This window comes from Neomonachus schauinslandi, chromosome 7 (assembly GCF_002201575.2).
Source record: "Neomonachus schauinslandi chromosome 7, ASM220157v2, whole genome shotgun sequence".
Lineage (NCBI taxonomy): Eukaryota > Metazoa > Chordata > Mammalia > Carnivora > Phocidae > Neomonachus > Neomonachus schauinslandi.
In genome coordinates, this window is record NC_058409.1 from 58,557,468 (window position 1) to 58,579,742 (window position 22,275).

General features: G+C 40.1%; 1 protein-coding gene across 1 annotated transcript in view; it reads left to right on the forward strand.

Moving 5' to 3' along the window:
- The first annotated feature begins 2,792 nt into the window (after positions 1 to 2,792).
- RASGRF2 (Ras protein specific guanine nucleotide releasing factor 2) overlaps positions 2,793 to 22,275 on the forward strand; it is a 236,367-nt gene continuing 216,884 nt past the window's right edge. Inside the window, exon 1 of the mRNA XM_021699693.1 lies at positions 2,793 to 3,080. Within this exon, the coding sequence (XP_021555368.1) occupies positions 2,793 to 3,080 (288 nt within the window). The remainder of the gene's footprint in view (positions 3,081 to 22,275) is intronic.

A 22,275-nucleotide genomic window follows, 5' to 3' on the forward strand; every position in this document is an offset into this window, starting at 1 on the left:
GTACTGTCTTTCGTCTGTGTCTTCTGCATCACCTAAGTATCATGTTGAGGACATGAACAGGGGATCAAATCCATAGTTCTCCCAGTGAATTTCCATGATTAAAACCAACAATGATTACCAGCCAAACTTCAGAGGAAGCCAGAGCTCCCTTCTGTCACTGTCAGGGGCCATATGACAGCCACAACATCTTACATGGTAGGAAGTGATGACAGACGAGAGGCTGAGAAGAATACTTCATGTGGTTCAAATCAAAAGGACATTTGAGTAGAGAGAAAGGATAAATCAGCACTGAAATTAGCCTCCACACCAGAGACGTTGCTTATTAGGGAAAGAATGTTTCACATCTGAAAGAAACACACACACAAGTGGCTAGAAGGTTTGAATACTCATCGCAAAATTGTTTTTGTATTGAATTCACACCCTTAATGGTTTCCGCTCAAAACTGGAGCGCATCAAATACACCGGTGTCAACTCACTTACGGTTCTCAGAGCTGGGACCGGACCACAGAGAAGGAAATAAAAGGCCTCCTGAGGCAATTGCCATCTCTTCTGCATTTAGAATCTGGCTCCAAACCTTGTCCACATTTACTTATTGTCTCTGTACTTGTATCTCCTCTAAGTAAGAATGCAAGCTCCCTGCTGGGTTAAACCCAAATTAGCATAGCACTGTCCCCAAGACTACAAATGTGTAAAGAGGAATGACCACTGTTCTCACACTATAATTTCAAATTTCAAATGGCAATTCCTCTATTACATAGTTTTTAATAGTGAAAGTGTTTTGTTTTTGTTTTTAGGTAAGATGGAAAAAACACTCAGCTGCTCAGTGAGGCAGAGATAAAATATTCTGCAAAAACAGCACTGATGGCATAGGCAGAACCCCTGGGCCATCAATTTATGAACACACAGCTTGTGGTACAAGACAGGTGTATTGTTGCAGATTGGTGGTCCAGAAAAGGATTTTATTTTATTTTAAAAACAATTAACAATAAACGCTTCATGGCAAACCATTTTTATGGTAAGTGACTAAAGGGAATGAAAAGTCTGTGGAGTCGAGTCAAATCCTGGTGCTCCCTGGGGCTTTCACTAGCTTTCTCCTGCAGCTCCTGGGCACGTTTTTTTCTTTTCCACTTACATTTTATAACAGGGGTCTCGGTTTTCTGGTCGTACTTGTGAGATTTGTTAATCAAATGAATCGAGTACTACCTGGGTATCTAGTGCATCTACGACAGCGTGGCCTCTGGAGACGTTCTGTCAGGGGCAGCAAGTCTCCCTAGTTTGGGTATTTTTTTCTCGTTGAAAACTCTGTGCTTAACATTTCGTTTTGTTCATCTTAGTCCTGAGAAACCACAGTCGTTGAGAGGGAAGCAACAGCATCTGGGAACAGGGGGTTGCACTCATTAACCTTCTCCCCCGGTTTAAGTACAACAGTGCAAGTACAAGTGGAAAAGTCCGGGTTGTCCGGTATGCAAAGCCACCCTGTGACCCCACCTACTGCCATGGAAATGCACCGATGGATGAGTGTGAGTGTGTGGATGTGGCAGGTGAGATGTGAGTTTGTGTGAATGGGTTTGTGAAGGTGGATGAATTTGCATGAATGTGTATTTGTATGTAAGTGCTTGTATACAAGTATGTGTATGTTTGTGTAAATTTTTTTGAATGAATGTGTTTGCTTCTGTATGTTCCTTGTGTGTTTGGGTATGATTTTTTTTGTGTGTCAGTGTGTGTATTACTGTGAATGTATGAGTATAAATGTGTATGTGTGTGTATTTATGTGTAATTGGCATGAGTGTGTATGTTGAGTGTATGTGTCTAGTGTGTGTGAGTTTGGGTGACTGTGTGTATGAGTGTATCATTTGTGTCTGTTAATGTGTGTAGGTGAACGTATAAGTGTGTGCACGTGTGTAGTTGCCTACGTGTGTAATTGTATATGACTTTGTATTTTTGTGTGAAGTACTCATGTGGTTGTATTTGTACATGAGTGCAAATTCTGTGTGTATAAGTATTGTGTGTATGTATTTGTGTGTATGTGTATTCTTGTGTGTATGCGTGTGAACGTCGTGGGAGTGTGTAATTGTGAAAATGCGAGCACTGTGTGGCGACTGTGCGCGCTGGGTCAGCGTGCATTTGTGTGCATGTGAGTATATATATTGGTCTGTGCGTGCGGGCGCGCGTGTGAGCGGGTGAGCGCTGCCGCCGCGCGCCTGCACCTCCCGGCTTTCCGCCCCATCGCGGCGCGGGAGCAGGGGCGGCAGCCGGCCGGCCGGGCGGGCGAGGGTGGGACGCACGCGCCGGGGTGAGCCGACTGCGCCGCCGTCACCGGCGCCGCGCCGACTTTGCCCTTTAAATCGGTCTCCAAGCCGATTACAGCTGATCTCCCACGTGACGTTTTACCTTCTGTCTCCCGGAGCGAGTTGCCCGAGGGGCAGTCCTCCTCGGGCTGCCGCGCGTCGCGCCGCCCCAGCCCGCCGCGGGGCTCCGGCTCCCGCAACTTTGGGCGAAGCAGCGGCGGGTCGGGGCGCCCTCTCGGGGCCACTTTCCACGCGGGCGTCGGGGGCTCCCCGGGCTTCGCTCGGCCGGGAGGGCGGCGGTCGCGGCCGAGAACGTGGCCTGGCCGCAGCCAAGCGCCCCCTCGGACCCGCGCGGCGCCGCGCCCCGAAGGCCGGCGGGGTGCCCTGCGCGCTGCGTCAGACAAGGGGGCGCCCTTCGCCAGCCGGGACCCGAGCGGGCGCGCCCTGGGGCGAGCCAGCCTGGAGATGGCTGCGAGGCACGGGTGAGCCCCCCGCGCCCTCACCATGCAGAAGAGCGTGCGCTACAACGAGGGGCACGCCCTGTACCTGGCCTTCCTGGCCCGCAAGGAGGGCACCAAACGCGGCTTCCTGAGCAAGAAGGCAGCCGACGCGAGTCGCTGGCACGAGAAGTGGTTCGCTCTCTACCAGAATGTGCTCTTCTACTTCGAGGGCGAGCAGAGCGGCCGCCCGGCGGGCATGTACCTCCTGGAGGGCTGCAGCTGCGAGCGGGCGCCCGCGCCGCCCAGGGCCGGGGTCGGGCAAGGCGGCGCCCGGGACGCGCTGGACAAGCAGGTACCGTGCGCCCTCCTTCCTCGGTCTCCCTCCCTGCGGCCGCGGCACACTCCCTCTTCTTCTAACCCTCGAGGTCTAGGGCTCGACCGAACGCGGGAACCGTACTCCGAGATCCAAGGTTCCCCCGCGGTGTCAGGGGCAGGACATCTCCACGCGCCGCCGCGTCTCCATCCTCCCCCCTCCCTCATCTCCATGTAATCACTTGGAACCGAGGCTCCGCTTTATTTCTTTCGCGACCCTGAAAGCGGTCGGGTCTTTTCAGTTTCATTGCTAACCATCCAGTTCTTATCTAGACCTAGTTCGGAAGGATTTAGTGTGGTGACGTGTGTTGACACCTGTTGGGTTTAGATTGGCACGACGGAACTAACTTATTTGGAAAAGTTTGGTTTCTCCCTTACCCGGCTGGTGCGTGTGGGTTTTTTAATTCTGCGTGCACATGTTTGATCGCTGGCTGTGCAAGGAATAAGCGGGGGCTCCCAGGAAGGACAAGCACTTTCTGTTGGCGATTTTCAGTGTTTTGTGGTTTATGTCGGTTTACCTTGTTCACATTTGACCTGCTGGGTCTAATTATGGAGGTAAATATGTATGCATTTCCCTCAGGGTTAGTCTTTGGTAGCCGCATTCCTGCTATGTTTAAACCTGTGGGCATTTTTAAAGAACGCTTCTCTGTACTTTTAAATGAATGCTTTGAAAATAAATGTGTCCTTTTTATCCTGGATCATAATTTTATTAGTTTTGCTGTGTATGCATTTGGGGAGGAAAAAACAAACCCTCTAGATTTAGTAACTTCTGCCCCCCCCCATTCCTGCAAATGCGAAATTTATATTTTTTTCCAATCACCGTTGGGTTATTAAAGTTAGAGCAGACTAATTTTATGTTCCCAAATGTTCTCATTTCGCTTCTAGATCTCCACCTTGAAGAAAAGAGGCTGATTGTATTTGCTGTAGCATAAAATGTTTCGCAGCTGAATTTCCCCTGCAAGTCAGACCAAACAGCTTCTGTTGCAAGAGCGTGGCTGTGGGAGGCGCTAGCGATGGGATGTTGGATAAGATGCCTACATAACCCCTGGGGCTCATAAAACAATGTGTAAAATTAAGAGGAGTTCAAACTAGATCAACCAGAAGTTTTGTTTTGTTTTGTTTTTTCCACTTTGGTTTCACTATAAATCATTAACAGACTTAATTGATTAAACTTGTTATATTGCACATAAATCTGATAATTTAAAAAATACACCCTTTGGTTTTTGAGGGCATGTTGAGGGTTATTTGAAAAACTGATTTTCAATTTTGTAGATATAGATACTGAAAATATAAGTTTAAATTTCAAGTCATGCATTTTAAAATTTAAGAGCACGAAAAGGGTGTTGAGGAAGCAGATTTTTTTCAGTATCTATTTTTTTTTCTATTGGTGAGGTTGTTTTTTTTAAAGGTACGTGTTCCAAGGCCCCCCAGGAGCCAAAACTAATAAGTTCTTAAGTGTTATTATGTGTAAAAGCAAATAGGTACTTTAAATTACCCTGGATATATATCATTGACTTAATCCCAAATTATTTTTTCTCCTATTTATACTAATATCAGGAGATAACCTTCTTTTCTTTCTTCCTCCCTCCCTCCCTCCATCCCTCCCTTCCTTCCTTTCTTAGCTGGGGGTGTGAAGATGTTACTTGCTGCAACTTACCTAGCTGTCTGACCAGTTAACATGAAAACCTACATTTTTCTACTTGGAAGTTATCTGGGCTCTCCTCGTCAGGACAGTTTTCTTTACATCACACTTTAAGACATAAATGTAACCCTCCAGTAGTGTGACTTTTATGCCACTTTCTAATGGAAGTCCTAAACAGGTCATCGTAGGGGAAAAAAAAAATTTTGTTTGCCATACAAGTTATGAGTATTTCTCACTCATTTGGTACATCTTTAAGAGGATAGGAATTGGAACCTTTGGTGTACGTAGAAAAACTGAGATATAAAGAATAAGCATTTCAAAATGGATTAGGAATTGGATTGGGAAATCTGTCAAATTTTGTTTTCTGTTAGGCATGCTTCTGTGACTTAGGTTAGTTTAGCAGATTGATGCTCTTCTCTAGCCTGCCTGTCTGGATGTGTCTGAAGAATTAAGAAAAAACTGCAAAGATAAGAAACAAGAAGCAGCTTCTACCTTAAACCTATAGTTTATGCAGTTGGTTCCCTTTCAGTTCATTTGTGTTCCTGTGTGCTCACATTTTCTCAAGTACTTAGACGTGAAACTGGCAAAGTTGAGGCACTGAGCAGGGACCATCTTAAGGTCTGTTCCTCCAGATGTGCTCCTGGAGCTTTCTGAGTAAGTATCTCTCTCAACCCTGTAAACACAGTTGAAGGTTAGGGCTTGAAACAGGATTTAGGGAGGCAGAGTGGGTTTCCTCCACCATGTTGCTGTGACTTAAGTACACAAATCTCTTAACGGTCTCTCTATTTTTTCTGTGAATGAAATCCATTTCTTAATATTTAAAAATTAAGAGTTTGGCTGAGAAGGTTTCAAGTTGCCGTCCAATAATGACATCTCCTGTTTCTAATGTTGTAACAGCAGTGTGAGCTTTTGCTGTGTAGAGAATGTGACAGACTGTTTCACAAGATTTAAAGTTTACCAGTCTCTGTAATAACTACTGAATCTGAGAAGCTAAACACAAACAGGTGATCAAAGTGGACATTCTAATAAATCAGTTAGGTTAACAGATGTGCAAACCAATAGGAACATCATTGCTAGAGGAGGAGACATTCTTATTTACACTGGAGTGTGATGTAATGCTGTTGACAGTTATAGTTAATGTAATTTTTGCTCTAAAATGCCTCCAATCATTCTTGTCAGTTTAAATGCTACTTATCCTTCAAATAATTCTTAAATTCTGATTGGGTTTTTCATAAGTTATATAATAAGAGGAAAACACTCATTGGTTTGTTTCTTCTAAATAATTCGAAGTAAGTTGGTTGACAAAAGAAAAATTAAGTTTTTTTTTTTTTTAAACCACTGTTAAAGTGGTTTTTAAAAACTGTTTTCAGTTAAGAAAAAAGAAAGGTGTTTTTCACTTTTCAAGTGTGCCTGGGTTAAAGGAATATTTGCATTGCTCCATTTTTTCAAGAATGTCCCAAGGATTTCACTTTTAAGTCCTTGGTTGATGGCAAGGCTCTCAGATCAAGTTTCCATAGTGGCTATTTTTTGGGTACTTTTAGTTATGGTGATAGAATCAAAATGAGTTCCGCTAAAAAATTTTCAAGTAGTGTTCCTTTTCTTGAACCTGTGTGTTGGTGGTACTTTCTAAAGAAATCTACGTTTATGTGAAATGAAAAACTTACTTTTCATTCTAGGTAAAAGTGTTCAAGGGGAATGGGAATTTGGGTTTAATAAGTACCTTCTGTGTGCCAGGCTCTGTGTAATCCTCCATTAACACATCTAATTTGAACTTCCCTTCAGCTCTTAGAAATTGCTAGTACTTTTTTCATTTATACCTATGCTAACACTGAGACTGAAAGCGTTCTAGGGAGATGGAGATGATCAAAGTCCAACTCCAGGTATGAAGATTGAATAACGTTGACGAGTGCCTTAGGAAGGATCTACTTAAGTTGACTGAGCTTCAAGAAATTTAAAATCTGAGGGGCGCCTGGGTGGCTCAGTCAGTTAAGCGTCCTAGGATCGAGCCCCGCATTGGGCTCCCTGCTCAGTGGGGAGTCTGCTTCTCCCTCTCCTTCTGCCTCTCCCCCCACTAGTGTGCGCGTGTGCTCTCTCTGTCAAATAAATAACTAAAATCTTAAAAAAAAAAATTTAAAAATCTGAGTGGGATGGGGGTTGGGATTGTATGTGAATCACTATTTTGTTTATTCTTGTTTCCCTTTAAAAACTATTTATAGGGCAGTTGTAATTCTTGAGAAACATAATTGCAGACCATTGCATTTTTAAAGAAAAATGAGACTTATGTTTAAACAAACAATTTTACATAACATTCATCTCCTTCAGTAGGGGATCTTTAAAAATATTTGTACTTAGGTGAAAGTACACATTGGTTAGTCTAGTCCATTTAAGTGACTGAATGTGTCTTCCCTGCTAGCAGGAGAGACATATAGGAACAAAGCCGTATTTATTCTTATTTTCCTCGTAAGGTAAATGTTCTGTTCACTCTGATTTCAGTCATTTTTGGGGTCAAACATCTTAGTTCTGGAGGCTTAAAGTAGTAGATACGGGTCATATTTGTGCTGAATTAAACATGTTGATTTAATTTTAAAGGGATTAAAGGTTATGTGATTTCCCCTGTCACCTTGTTACCAGCCAGTCATTTTAGCCTTCCTAATGACCACAAGTGGAGGATTTTAATAGTTTTATGGAATTAGGCAGAGCTGTATGCAAGCCCTGGAATACTTGTGGATGGTGGATGTTCAGTCTCATTTATGTTGTTTAATTGATATATAATAACCAGCTCAATATTTCCTCTTCAACTTTTGCTTATTGAACATAAGTGAAGGGAAAATGGAATAAAAATATTTACTAAATCTTATAAAAAGTTTTAAAATGTAATCTAAGGAAGAGAACTGATTTATTATTGGAACTTTGTAATCATTCTTTCAAACTTAAATGAAAAATAATTTATGGATTCGCAAAATGTAGTTATTTTAATTTTGGCTACACTAAACCTTACCATATGTATTATTGTAACATAATTTTTTTTCTTTGGGAATTAAACATATTTTAATATTTTCTTCTCACTGGGTGATGGTAAGTTGTAAAGCGTGTGTGATGACCACAGGTTTCTGGTTTTAGCAAGCAAATGTTAATAGTTGGTTCAAACAATTGATATGGCTGTGTGTTTAATGCAGATTATATTTTTAAGTTGATTTTGTCCATGTTTTTCAATAACTATGCGTGCTGCTGCCAATATAGTTTTAATTTTGTAGAATGTAAAAACTTAGTCATTAAGATTATTTTGTAATGAAAGAAGCCAGATTGACAAACAATATGGCTTTACTTAGGTTTTACTTAGTCCTAATTTTCACACTTTTAAAGTAGCTTTGTGTTTTCATGCTTGTTCATTTGTCCTGTAGGAAAGAGATATATGTGTATATGTGTGTGTGTTTGTTACATTGTTATCTTCTATCATAAATACAAAACATTTGTTATGCACTTACATATTTTGGAGTTTACAGATTTTTATTTGTATCATTAACATTTCAACCTGTGAATTGTAAATCCAATCTGTGTACGATTTAGGGAGCTTTATTTTTCAGGACCAAGTATATATAATTATTCTGTTACGTTAATCACTGTATAAATTTTTCTCTGAAATAAGTTTACCTTAATCCAAGTGTGTATATAGTAAAATCTTAATTAATATTTAAATGAAACTGGAAGCTGATATTTGTTAGGTGTCACTATAGTACTGTGACAAACATTTGTTTATTTGATAATATTTGGCCATTATTCTGAAAATTAACCATTTTCCAAAATTATTCATTACACATCGGCTGGTATAATTTTCAAAGATTAGCTGATTGAGAAGTTATAAATGCACTATTTTGGCTCCACCAAAGGGTATAGTTGAGCTTTTTTGCCCAACGAATTCAAATATGGGTGTGTGTATATTCAGGGAAAAAAAAAACAGTAGCAGGATTTCTTTTTTTGTTTGAGAAAACATTGGTATCAGTAGGTGGAACAGAGATGCAGAAAGCACATATTCTCACTTTTCCTTTTTACTGGCACTTGAAAAACTTAATGATTCAATGAAAAATAAAGACTCAAATCATTTTTCCTTAAAACTCCTCACAGTGAATGCAAAATGCCCCAGATATACTTTTAAGGAGAAGGTAGAGAAACACAGACACACGCACAAGTTTGAGTTGATCAGTGTTTATTTAAATATTTCTTTTCTTTTTGAACAATAAAGGAAGAAATGAGGAAGTTGGGGAGGCCAACTTACTCCCATGACTTACGGCATCAGAGTAGAGTAAGTTAATAAAAGCTAGAATTCTCGTAAGATTTGAGAAGACACAGATAAAACGACATTTACAAAGCTATGTTTAAAAATAAAATTCATCGATCTTTAGGGCTGTATTTTTTTAAATGTAAGCAGCAGTTTCTTGTATGAACTCTTCCCATACTCAGCAGTGTGACCTGGCGGAGACCCATGATACTGGGATCTGAGGGACTCTGCTTACTAGTACTTTGCATTCTTTTCAGATTCCTGAAATGTTTTATTTTGTCATTGGTCTTATTTAATTTAGACAGTACCTGATTCATTTCCTGAACTGTATGTATGAGCCCATATGCCATTTGTGTGACTAATGTAAACAGTGGGATTAGTGCCATTCAAAAGAGGGAAGATTGAAAAGCTAGGAGGTTTCCTGGGATTAGCAACGTGGGAACGTGGAGGTGGTAGCCTGGCCTGCGGCTCATTGTGGAAGTGACATCCTGACTCCTTGCAGAAGCCAGGATGAGACCATGCCCACACATTGTGGGCATAAGAGGCTGCTCACATCCAATATGGATTTTCTTTCTTTTCACCTTAGGACTATCAGTTTCCAGGTCTGATCGATGGTAGTACTGTGTATGGTTCCGTTCAAGAGTTAACCTGCCAGGGTTTCTCTCTCGACTCAGCTGCTTACCAGATCCGTGATCTTGAGCAATTTGTCTTTCTAAGCCTGGACCCCTGCCTGAAGATGAGCATCGCAGTGGTACCTACATCATCAGGTTGTTGCCAGGCTCACAGGCAGTAGTCCACGCCAGGCTCTTAACATAGTATGTGAATAGTCTACTCCTTTGTCAGCTGGTGTTTCTATGAAATCCTTTCTGATAGAATTCCTCTTTGGCTTTCTGCTTTTTGTTTTCATTACTTCAGTCATTTAGGAAGCTTTTTTCCTGCCTTCCTCTTTAAAAATATTTTAACACAAAACAGAATAGTTCAGGGAATGCCAATATACCCATCACCCAGCTTCAACAATCTCCAACTTTCTGCTTTCTTGTTATCTCTGTTTCCCTCCACACATGCTTTTTTTACCCCTAGACTATTTTAAAGCAAGTCCCACATATTGTATTATTTTAATTGTAAATAAGGAAGTTTTTTTCTTTTTTTGCACAGACCTTGTGTGGCATTGAAGATTGTACTAGATGTGGCTCTGAAAAGAATGATCTTGGGGCGCCTGGGTGCCTCAGTCGGTTAAGAGTCTGCCTTCGGCTCAGGTCATGATCCCAGGGTCCTGGGATCGAGCCCCGCATTGGGCGCCTTTCTTAGTGGGGAGCCTGCTTCTCCCTCTCCCTCTGCTGCTCCCCCTGCTTGTGTGCTTGTGCTCTCTCTCTCTCTATCAAATAAACAAAATTAAAAGGATCTTGGAACGAGTAACGTGCTTCTGTTTTAATGTATGCTATTGTAATGCTCATCTTTTTGTTTCTTTGATATCATTATAAAGGAAAAAGCTCAAGACAGTGGTTGAGAAGACATAAAGGTGGTGGAATTAGCTTTTAAATAAATTCCAGTATGTTAAATCCAAAAGAAAAGAAATTTTGAAATCAGTTGTTTAGCTGTGATCCTGGGGTAAAGATATTTTCATGATTTGACCTCACTCTATGAGAAATTAAATTATGGGTGATTCTCTTCCTGAGGGTTCTTCTTTGCTTTACTGAAGTCCATTTTCCAAACTTTTACAGCTGTGTAGCCGAAGAGCCTTGTTTAGAGCAAGAATGAGTCCTTCCTCCTGTGACATCCTTAATGCTTCTTCTCTCTCGGTATTTTGCGTAGATCTGCAACAGTCGGGGCATCTTTTGTAAACCAGTGTTTCATCAGTCTTTCAAAATAAATTCTGAGACCTAACAGCTAGTCAATGTTATTTTAAGGCAATTACTAAGGTTTCAATAAGCAAGGGTGTAGTTTGCTTTCTCTAGTATTTCTGAACTTTTCTAGGGTTAGTTGGTTTCTGCTATGTGATTATTTGCTTTAGGCGCTTTTGATTGCAAGGGAGAGATACGAAGTCAAGTTGTCTTGAATAATGGTCACCTCTGTGTGTGGTGGGGGGACGGTGGGAATACTGAAAGGCAATATAAGGGTGAGTCTCACTCTAGCACTTTCTTGCGACCTAGCTGATCTTAGGACATTGGTACCGGTTGACCTGTTTTTCAGCATGTTTGTGCCTTTTCGGTTCCTCACTGCTTCTGTGTTCTCCTAACTTCTGCTTGCCCTAACTTTAGGCTTCTGTGAACCTTATGGTACTGACTTAACACGTTAATTTCTGTCCTCTGGTCCTGATTGGCTTCCTGTGTTGTTTAAGGTTCATGTTCATAATTTTCCTTTACTTTGTAATATTCTGAGATTCAAAAATTATTTGACTGTTGTTCTTTCAACAATAAATTAAAAGCAAACCTATTTTTTAAGTATAGCAAACATACAGAAAAGTGATCGGCCCTCCAAAAACTAACCTAATGTCCCTTCCTCTTCACTGCTCCTAGGCTTGGGTAGCCACCATCCTTATTAATAACATTAGGGATTGCTTTTGCCTATTTTTGAACTTCATCACGGACTCATGTAATAAGCACTCCTTTGTGTCAGGCTTCTTCCCCTCAACATCATGTTTGTGAGATTGATCTGTGTTGTTGGATGTTGTGGTTCACTCATTTTCATTTCTTTGTAATATTCTATTGGATGAGATCTTCCTCGACTTACAAAGGGGTTATGTCCTGATAAACCATTGTAAGTTAAAAATATTCTAAGTCAAAAATGCATTTAATACGCCTAACCTACCAAACATAGCTTAGCCTAACCCACCTTAAATGTGCTCAGAACACTTATATATATATATTTTTAAAGGTTTTATTTATTTATTTGACAGAGACACAGCGAGAGAGGGAACACAAGCAGGGGAAGTGGGAGAGGGAGAAGCAGGCTTCCCGCAGAGCATGGAGCCGGACGTGGGGCTCGATCCCAGGACCCTGGGATCATGACCTGAGCCGAAGGCAGACGCTTAACGCCTGAGCCACCCAGGCGCCCCTCAGAACACTTATATTGGCCTATAGTTGGGCAAATCATCTAACACAAAGCCTATAATCAAGTGTTGAATATCTCATGTGATTTCTTAAAGACCCTACAGCAAGTGATAAACAGAATGGTTGTATGAATACAGAATGGTTGTTAGTACTTCAGTTGTTACTAGTCGTGACTGTGTGGCTGACTGGGAATTGTAGCTCCTGCCACTGCCAGGCATCATGAGAGAGGGTCATATTGCATATCACTAGCCCAGGAGAAGGTCAAACTTCAGAATTCAAAGTCTGGTTTCTACTGAATGTGTATTGCTTTTGTGCTGCCCTAAGGTCAAAAAATCATAAGTCACACCATTCTAAGTTGGGAAGTGTCTGTACAATTTTCTAATACATATGAAGACATAAGTCCTTTGTTAGTTACATATATTGCAAACGTTTTCTACTCGGGCTTCCCTTTCTACTCTCTTAAAGGTGTCTTTTGATGAAGAGAGGTTTAAAACTTTAATATACTATAAGCTATCTTTTTCTTTATGGCATTTGTCTGCCCATGATATGGATAGGGATGGGGACGATATCCAGAAGTGCTTTGTGTGGAAGGGGCAGGAGCTGGGACCCTCTCCTGCTGCTCTGTGGTCAACACAATCAAGTGGATCACAAAAGATGTAGTAGAAAGTAAAAATAGAGTGTGCTTGCAGCAGTTTCAAATTGCCGTAGCAGGATGTTTTCCCTTTGGAGGAAGGCTGCAGGGGCAATTCTAAAAGACAAAAAATCATGATGTCCTGTCCTCCACATACCTTTCTGGAGTCTGAGGTATTTCTTCCCCTACTTAACACCCACAACTTTCATCTGGAAGGGTCAGGTGCAAGAGGGACAAGGGAGGGCACTTTTATAAAACTTTCAGAGTTAAGCTTGAATCCCTGATGCCTCTTTCAGCTATGCTGCCACCTGGAGTGTATATCAACCAGGCTGGCCTGGGGGTGCTGCTAGGAAGAAAACAAATACATCATGTCCAGCAGTGCTCAAGATGGAATCCTCAGTTTTCAAAATATATAATGGCTTATAATTCTTTCCACTTTTGTCCTATTAGCCAGGAAGTAGCCAAGAAGGAATGATGCCTTTTTTGGAATGCCTGCTTTCAGTGATGGAACTGCCTTACTAAAGTGTATGGACTGGGGGGGAATGAGGAAGAGAGAGGTGGACTATCAGTCCATTCTTGAGTACACAGATTCATTTCAAGGGCCACAGTGGTGTGGCTGGAAACAGCTAACCAGTAACCTGAAAATTATCAACATACTGAGAAGGGTTCAGAGGTCTGATGTAGCCAATCTGCAAGGAGTGGTAGGGGGTAACAGCCCTGGTGATATGGCCCCTTCCCTTGTAAGACAAACAGGTCCACTTGTGGCAAGAGTCACAAATCTGCCCTGCAGTGGTAGCCTCTGCATTAGAAATAGAGTCAGGCTCCATCAGCTTCAATGAATCAGCCTACTTGATTCCAGTAGGTTCACAGCCCTTCCTGTGGGCATCTACATGAGTGTGCCACCCAATTCAGTCAGCAGACATGGTTTGTTTCTAGGTTATTCATATTTCCAAAGAAGGGTCTCTTTAATCTACCAGGCTGCAGCTTTCCAAGTGGAAAACAAACACCTAACCATTGGCAACAGCCCAAAAGCCTGAGTCCTGCCCCCTGACCAGAGCAACTACATCTCCTTTTGCTTCTGCATAGCTGGCACTGAGGTTGAATATCGACAGCACGCAGTGCATACCACTAGGTTTCAGCCTAGCCAAACCATCAGTGAACCAGGCACAGACATTTAGGGAATCTTCGTGTATTGGAGGGAGGTCCCATTGAGTCAGTGGCTTTGCTTTAGGCAGCAGAACAGATCAAGTTCCCCACAGAGGAACTTGCTAGTTTTTGAAATGTAAAGCTGAGATGCTCCTGAGGCCAGACCAGCTACATTCTTCGACATACCGTTTCCATTTGACAAGCAAGGTTTTGACCCTTCCTGTCTTGTTTGTTCTTGAGTCTGAGTTGATTCATTCTTAAAATGGGAATTTCAGGTTGGAGAGTTACAAGGCCTCTATGGGTCAGTTTTGACAAGGACTCTGCAGTAAGCTAGTAGTTGTCTGCATGCCTTATGATTTCGTTTGAATGTTGGACATTGTGTATGAAGAATCAAAAAAAATAATTTAAGGCTCTGCATGATGCTATTTTCCTTTAAGAGAGGGTTTACTTTTGCTTTCTTGCAGGCATAAATGTGGGGTTATGGTACATTAATCCATTCTGGGATTGAGCTGGTGAAAGCTGGGTTTCAGGTTTTGTGAGACTATGTCCATTTCCAGTTTGCATTAATTTCTGAAGTATAGCCTTTCCAGGGGATTATCTGGAATTCTGAGTGTTTACAGAAGCTTCTCCTTAGTCTCCTCCATCCCCATGAGACTGCTAGAAACTCAGCGCTGGTTTCCAGCCTCTTAGCTGCTGCTTTCTGAATGGCCTCCTAGCCTCTTGGCTTTGTACTACTTAGAAATTGGCAAATTCCTTAGAAACTTCAAAGACTGTCAGATTCACTAGTTTACTTCCCTTCTTTAAGGTGTCTTTATTCCTTAGGCCCTGGCTTAGGTCTTGGTAGCTCACTGATGCTTTCAAATGGATTATTTTTGTGTGTTGTGTCCAGCTTTTCTAATTGTTCTCAGTGTGTGCATGTTGGGCTGGAGAGTGGGGTAAGGGTTATAACAATCTACGTGGCCATTACTACTCAACAATGAGTTTTAATAGTGAATCTAAATAAAAATCAGTAAAACTCCTTTCAAAACAGTAGAAGAGTTATCTTGTTTCTTTTTTTTTCTAGAGATTTATTTGTTAATTACTTCTAATTCAGTAATGATAAAAGAAGTCAAATCATAATTAATCCTTATTTTATCAGTTTAATCTGAACATCTTTGAATATGGTGTTTTTGAACAAAATAAAGCAAAGGTATACTTTTTGTAGTCATAAGATTTTTTTACAGGTGTTTATCTTACTACTGAGTGGCAAGGTGTATATTTTGAGGGCACTGAGATGTGAATCCCATTTTATTTCTTACAAAATGGATTAGGTTTAAACTTTTATTTTAGATAGTTTCCTCATATTTGATGTCTGTCTTTCTCTCTCCCTCCTTTTCTCTTCGTCCTCCCCCCATCTATCTGTCTATCATCTTAGTTTATGAGTATTTAATTTAAAACAATCATCTTTCTCCTGGCATAAGTTAGCCCTTCTTAGAAAGTAAAACAAAATACAATTAGATGATTTCATTTAGGATGCTAACTTGTTAGTTTTTTATACATGTTGTTTTATATTATGTGGTTGGAAGAGCTACCATTACTGAGTGCTAATTTTGGGTTAAAGAGCCAGGCATTCTATGTATATTATCTCATTTAATCATGACAACCATCCTGAGATGACAGTGTCCTCTTTATTTTGCAGATAAGGATAATGAGGCCTAGAGTGGTTTAATAATTTACCCAGGGCAAAATTTTACTAAATGGTTAACCTGGTTAATAGAACCTAGTTTAGTAACTTAGCATTTGTTGAACTTGGCCATAGCGAGGAGCTAGAGACATATAACCAGGAGGGAAAAGTTTTTGTCTTCAGTCTCATTCTTCTCTGTCATGGTTCATTTGCAGTTTGAGTGGAAAACTTCTCAGAATGATCTGGCCACAATCGTAAAGCCCATAAAACAGGTTGTTATTCCCACTCCAGACCGATGGAATTATGTCAACAAAGCAAAGCTATGGGCTCATATTTATATAAGGGAAGCATTAGAACCAGTTCACATAACCCCTATGATCTCTATCTGCTTGGCCCTGTGCGGAGGGCCTGAGAGCTGGGTCATGGTGGAGAGTGGGATGTTGGGGATCAGGTCAGTCTGTCTCCAGAGCACTCCATCTTTCTCCTATGCTGCTGACTTCCAGCACCAGAAGGGGCTCAGCACTGAAGATGTAGAAGGCACACCCCTCTGCCATTTGAGACCTTGCTTATACTGAGACTCTTGACGATGAGGAGATTTCTTGTATCTTGATGTGAGTCCACATCCTCAGTGTCTTGATTTATAGTACCGCTTTTTGGCCACTAGGTCTACCTAGGTTATAGTCTCCCCTGACCCAGAGCAGTGAATATTGTTGTCTGAAATATCGGGCAACCAAGAATAATATTTGCCAACTGTACACAGTCTTTCTGTTCTGGGCACCAAAGTATCTTCTTGTATTTGTTTGGTCGGCAAACAAAACAAAACAGATGAACTCTTGTGTCTGGAATTTGTAGTCAAATGGTTGAAGAGTAATATCAATAGTATCCTGTGACTGTAGCGCCTTAGCTCTAGTTTCCTCCTGTGAATGTTATTATAAAAATTAATTTTCATGGGAGACCTGAAACCATAGAACATCCTACAAGAAAACATGTGCAGTAATATCTTTGTCATCAGCCGTGGAAACATTTTTCTAGATATGTCTCCACAGGCAAGGGAAACAAAAGCAAAATTAAACTGTTGGGACTACACAAAAATAAAAAGCTTTTGCACAGTGAAGGAAGCCATCAACAAAACAAAAAAGCAACCTACTGAATGGGAGAAGATATTTGCAAATGATATATCTGATAATGGGGTAGTATCCAAAATATATAAAGAACTTATACAATTCAGTACCAAAAAAAGAAACAATATGATTTAAGAATGGGCAGAAGATCTGAATAGACATGCTTCCAAAGTAGACATACCGATGGCCAACAGACACATGAAATAATGCTCAGCATTACTAATCATCAGGGCAATGCAAATTAAAACCACAATGAGATATCATCTCATACCTCTCAGAAGGCCTAAAAGCAAAAATGCAAGAAATACCAAGTGTTGGTGAAGATATGGAGAAAAAGAATCCCTCATACATTGTTGGTGGGAATGCAAATTGGTATAACCACTTTGGAAAACATTTAAGAGGTTCCTGAAAAAATAAAAAATAGAATTGTCATCTGACCTTGTAATCCTACTTCTGGGTATTTATCCAAACAAATGAAAACACTAATTTGAAAAGATATATGTACTTCTGTGTTTATTGCAGCATTTTTTACAATAACCAAGATAATGGAAACAACCCAAGTGTCCATCCATAGATGAATGGATAAGGAAAATGTGGTATATTTATGCAATGGAATATTACTCAACCATAAAAAAGAATGAGATCTTGCCATTTGCAACAATATGGATGGATTTAGAAGGTTTAATGCTAAGTGAAATAAACCACTCAGGGAAAGACAGATATCATATGATTTCATTCATATGTGGACTTTAATAAACAAAACAAACGAACAAACAAAAAAGAGCCAAAAAAAAAAAAAACCTAACCAAAAAAACCAGACTCGTATATGCACAGAACAAACTGGTGGTTGCCAGGGAGGAGAGGTGGGTGGGGGATGGGTGCAATAGATAAAGGGGATTAAGAGTGCATTTATATTGATGACTACTGAATAATACATACAATTGTTGAATCACTGTATTGCACATCTGAAAATATAATACTGTATGTTAATTATACTTCGATTAAAAAAATTAAAGTTTATTTTCAGCATGCCAGTTTGAGCTGAGACCATCCTCCTTCCTGTTCACCTGCCATGTCTTTGTCTTATAGCAGTGAAGATGCAGTGGCTTTCCAACTGGCTGAATGGTACAGAATGCATAGTATATTGAGGCAAAGTTCCCAAGTTCAAGTTCTAGCTCCACCTTTAATAAGCTGTGGATTCTCAAGCTTAGTCATTTCCTTATCTGGAAAATGGGTATGATAATTCCTACTTTGTAATGAAAGTAGGAATATTAAATTGAGATAATCTTGGTGAAAAGTGTTTTGTAGACTAAAATGCTATAAGAATGGTATTTAAACTTTTCCACAGTTACATTTTTTTCATGTAAGTGAGGGCAGTTTAAATAGCCTATTAGTTGGAAGTTTGATTACTACAGATGATATTCTGTTCATTTTATGGTCCATTTTGCGAACCAGGTAGCTTCTCTGTCTAGTTTGTAGGCATCTTTATGAGTCCAAGATTTTAAATTTCTACGGACAATATTTAGTGGATGACAAATTCCTTGAGAAATAGTTGGAAGATTACTCTAAATGAGGGGGAATATTATCTATAAGGATAGATGAGTGGAGAGGTTTTTCTTTGACATTTAAATCCTTTCTGTTGTATGGCTCCTTTGACTATAATAAATACTAAATAAATGAGAGTGAGATTAATAGGTAATTTTTTTCAGAAGAAAGATACAGCTAAATTGATATTTGTGCTTTAAAGATTCAAAGTTTTTTTTTTTTTTCCAAAGAGAATGTTTAAAATGTATACAGAAAGGTAAATAAATCCGTAGCTTACTCATTTTTCTCCTTTTGGTATAAACTGCCATGTTAACAGAACATTTTTTAAAGTAGTTTTTTATTTATAAAAATAATGTTTCTGAGATCTAATGTGTACAGTATGGTGACTGTAGTTAACAATACTGTATTGTATAAATGAAATTTGCTAAGAGAGTAAATCTTAAATGTTCTCACCACACACACACACACACAAGTAACTTTGTGAAGTGATAGATTTATTAACCTTATCATGGTAATCATTTCACAACATATAATATATCACATCATCACTTTGTATACTTCAAACTTACACCATATTATTTGTCAGTTACATCTCACTAAAGCAGGGGAGAAGGAAATCAGTGAGTGGATATAGATAGTGTATATTTTCTGATTCCATGAGTTATATTACAAGTGATTGGTTGTTCTGGCACCATTGTATGAACACATTATTAAATTTTAAACTCATTCTCAAAAAAGGAATATAATGTTTGCTGTGTGAAATCTGAAAAATCAAAGTGAATTATAAAATAAGAAAATTAAAATATCCTGAAATCCTATCCCTCAGAGAAAACCATGTTGTTGGAAGAGTTCCTTCAAAGACTTTTCTGTGCATGCATATAAATAATAGACATTTTTATTATTATTTTATTTTATATTTTTAGTGAGCAGAGGGACAGAGGAAGAGGGAGAGGTAGAATTCTAAGCAGGCTCCACACCCAGCATGGAGCCCGTTGTGGGGCTCAGTCTCACAACGCTGAGATCATGACCTGAACTGAAATCAAGAATCTGATGCTTAACCGACTGAGCCACCCAGGCACCCGTATATAATAGACATTTTAAAAGTGGGACACACTTGTGATCATATTGTATGTAGAGTTTTGGATCCTGATTTTTAAAATAGAACATTATATTGTGAGCATTTTGTTTGCCAATATATATTCTTGGGAAACATTATTATTATTATTATTTTAAAGATTTTATTTATTTATTAGCGAGTGAGAGAGAAACAGCATGAGAAGGGAGAGGGTCAGAGGGAGAAGCAGGCTCCCCACTGAGCCGGGAGCCCGATGTGGGACTCGATCCCAGGACTCCGGGATCATGACCTGAGCCGAAAGCAGTCACTTAACCAACTAGGCCACCCAGGTGCCCGGAAAACATTATTTTTAATGACTGTACAACATTCTTTCTATCACACAGATAACAAACATTTTCCTACTGTTGGGTATTTAGGTTGTTTTAATATGGAGTTTTGCTTTGCAATTTTAAGTAATGTTGCAGTGACCATCAGCATGACATTTGTGAATAAATTGTCAAGGCAGGGAAGGCGCATGCAAACAAATGAACAAACAAAAAAGCAAGAAGTGAGAGTCCTTTTAACCACCATGATAAAGGTATTTTCCCCAAGTTCTCCACCGTAATGAAAAACTGTTCTCTGTAATGTATACCCAACTTGCATTTGAAGGTGGTTTTGTAGCTAGCTGAAAACCCAACATAAAACATAAATTTCTGTATAATCTCATCTGTGAATAAAGTACAGAAATAAATGTGGCCAAATATGGTTGTCTAATTTTTGGAAATAACACTAGACTCTGAATGCTTTTTGGTGGAATTTACTCTCCCTAGGGATAATTTTTGTTATGATTAGTTGGAGTGCCTGGGCCATGATCAGTGAGCTCCATTTGAATGCACAAAGTAGAAATGCCCAAAATTACTATGTACCATTGATTTTAATCATACTTGGATTATAATGTTTTACATTTTCTGAAATCAGGATGTGTTTTCAATCAATGTGCACATTTGATTGATGTGGTAGTACTGTTCCTACAAACTTTTACTGACTTATGTAGCATTTTACAGTACCACCATAGAAACAAACAAAAAAGTGATAGCTTCCAGACTAAAATATTGGCCTTTATTTGTGTTTTCAAAGGTCTTTGCTGGGTGCGTATTTGCAAGAGCATGGAGGTATATGGATGTCTATGTTGTATCATATATTATGAGCCTTTGACCTTTTGATAATAATTAAATATAAATATAGGGAATATCGTGACCATGTGAGAAAGGGGAAAACTCAGTGCTTGGCTTTCGAAGGGTTTACTTTAAAAATTATATACTTGAAAGATGGCAGATGTTACTATCAGCTGATCTTTACCTTGGTTGGTTTTTATCTCTTCCTGCAGCCCCTCTGGGCCACAAGATCTTGGGTTGATAAAAGTCATACAACACACTTCTTCATGCAACTACAACATTATTTACTTTTTTTGGCAGGGGTTTTTTCATTTTTCATATTCTTTCATAGTGGCTAGAGATTGGCAAATTTTCACTGATCCTTAAATTTGATTGTGTTACCTTTTGTGATTTAGAAAGACCAAAACAAAACAATTGAAGGTTAGGATACTTGTTCTTTCCTACCTTTAATGTTGCTAACAGCTGCCTTGCCTCCTTGGGGATATTGTTAACCTTCCCCCTGAGAGAGAACATTGTATCCCTGGGGCCCGACCTTCCCTCCCCCATCGTGGCTTTCCCTGTGGCTTTTGATAATGAGAGTGATTTTGGCTCACAGACAGAACTCCTGAAAGAATATTACTGAATTTCTTATGTCCTCCTTCTATTTTAAAATTTAACCCTGTTGTGAATTTTAATAAATGAGATTTCTAGTCTTGGTGTTCGGACAAAACATTTTATTTGAAGATTACTTTAGGGTCCTGGAAGGCAGGTTTGTTTGGAGATTCTCTGTCACTTTGAGTAAAAGAGGAAGATCTGGGGCGCCTGGGTGGCTCAGTCGTTAAGCGTCTGCCTTCGGCTCGGGTCATGATCCCAGGGTCCTGGGATCAAGCCCCGCATCGGGCTCCCTGCTCAGTAGGGAGCCTGCTTCTCCCTCTCCCGCTCCCCCTGCTTGTGTTCCCTCTCTCGCTGTGTCTCTCTCTGTCAAATAAATAAATAAAGTCTTAAAAAAAACAAATAGTAAAAAAAAAAAAAAAGGAAGATCTATCGGCTTTTCACTTGGCAGCCTTGTTGGCTAGCGAAGTCTTGCAGAGAGTCTACTTTTTCACACACCCTGCGAGCCCTGTTCCCAAATTTCTCAGGATTGCTGCTAATGACATCACAGTAAAATCCAGGCAAGCATTTTCCAGATACCTTGTAATCTCTTTTGCACATTTGTCTAAAAGTCACTTAAAGTTTTGGAGCCGCGTATTTATATATCCATCATGTAACTGAGCCACCCAGGTGCCCCTAAAAAGTGCTTTCTAAAAAGCAAAACATCTAGTTTCGCTGGGAAAATCACAGTGCATTAAATTTGTCTTTAGAGAACAATATGTAGAGGATAAAGTGTCTTTTAACAGGAAATAGAAGTGGGGCGCCTGGGTGGCTCAGTCGTTGAGTGTCTGCCTTCAGCTCAAGTCATGATCTCAGGGTCCTGGGATCAAGCCCCGCATCGGGCTCCCTGCTCAGCGGGAAGCCTGCTTCTCCCTCTCCCACTCTCCCTGCTTGTGTTCCCTCTCTTGCTGTCTCTCTGTGTCAAATAAATAAAAAAATCTTAAAAAAAATAAAGGAAATAGAAGTTTGGCCATGAATTAATTCACTAGCAGTGGAGTACTTCAGTGATGTGGCTCATGCACCAAAATGATAAATCAGGAAGGGATTAGTGTGGCTTTTCTGCCTGTGAAGGTTTGAATATATATCCTAACCTCTGGTGTCATTTGGGAAGCCTAAATGTGCTCACAAGCCAGATCCCCCTTCACTGAAGCCTGACTAAGCACTTCATGCTTTCATTTATTTGCTAGGCAAGTTTGAGTAGTGGCCACAAAGCACCATACAAGGCCTATGCCAGAAGTTTAA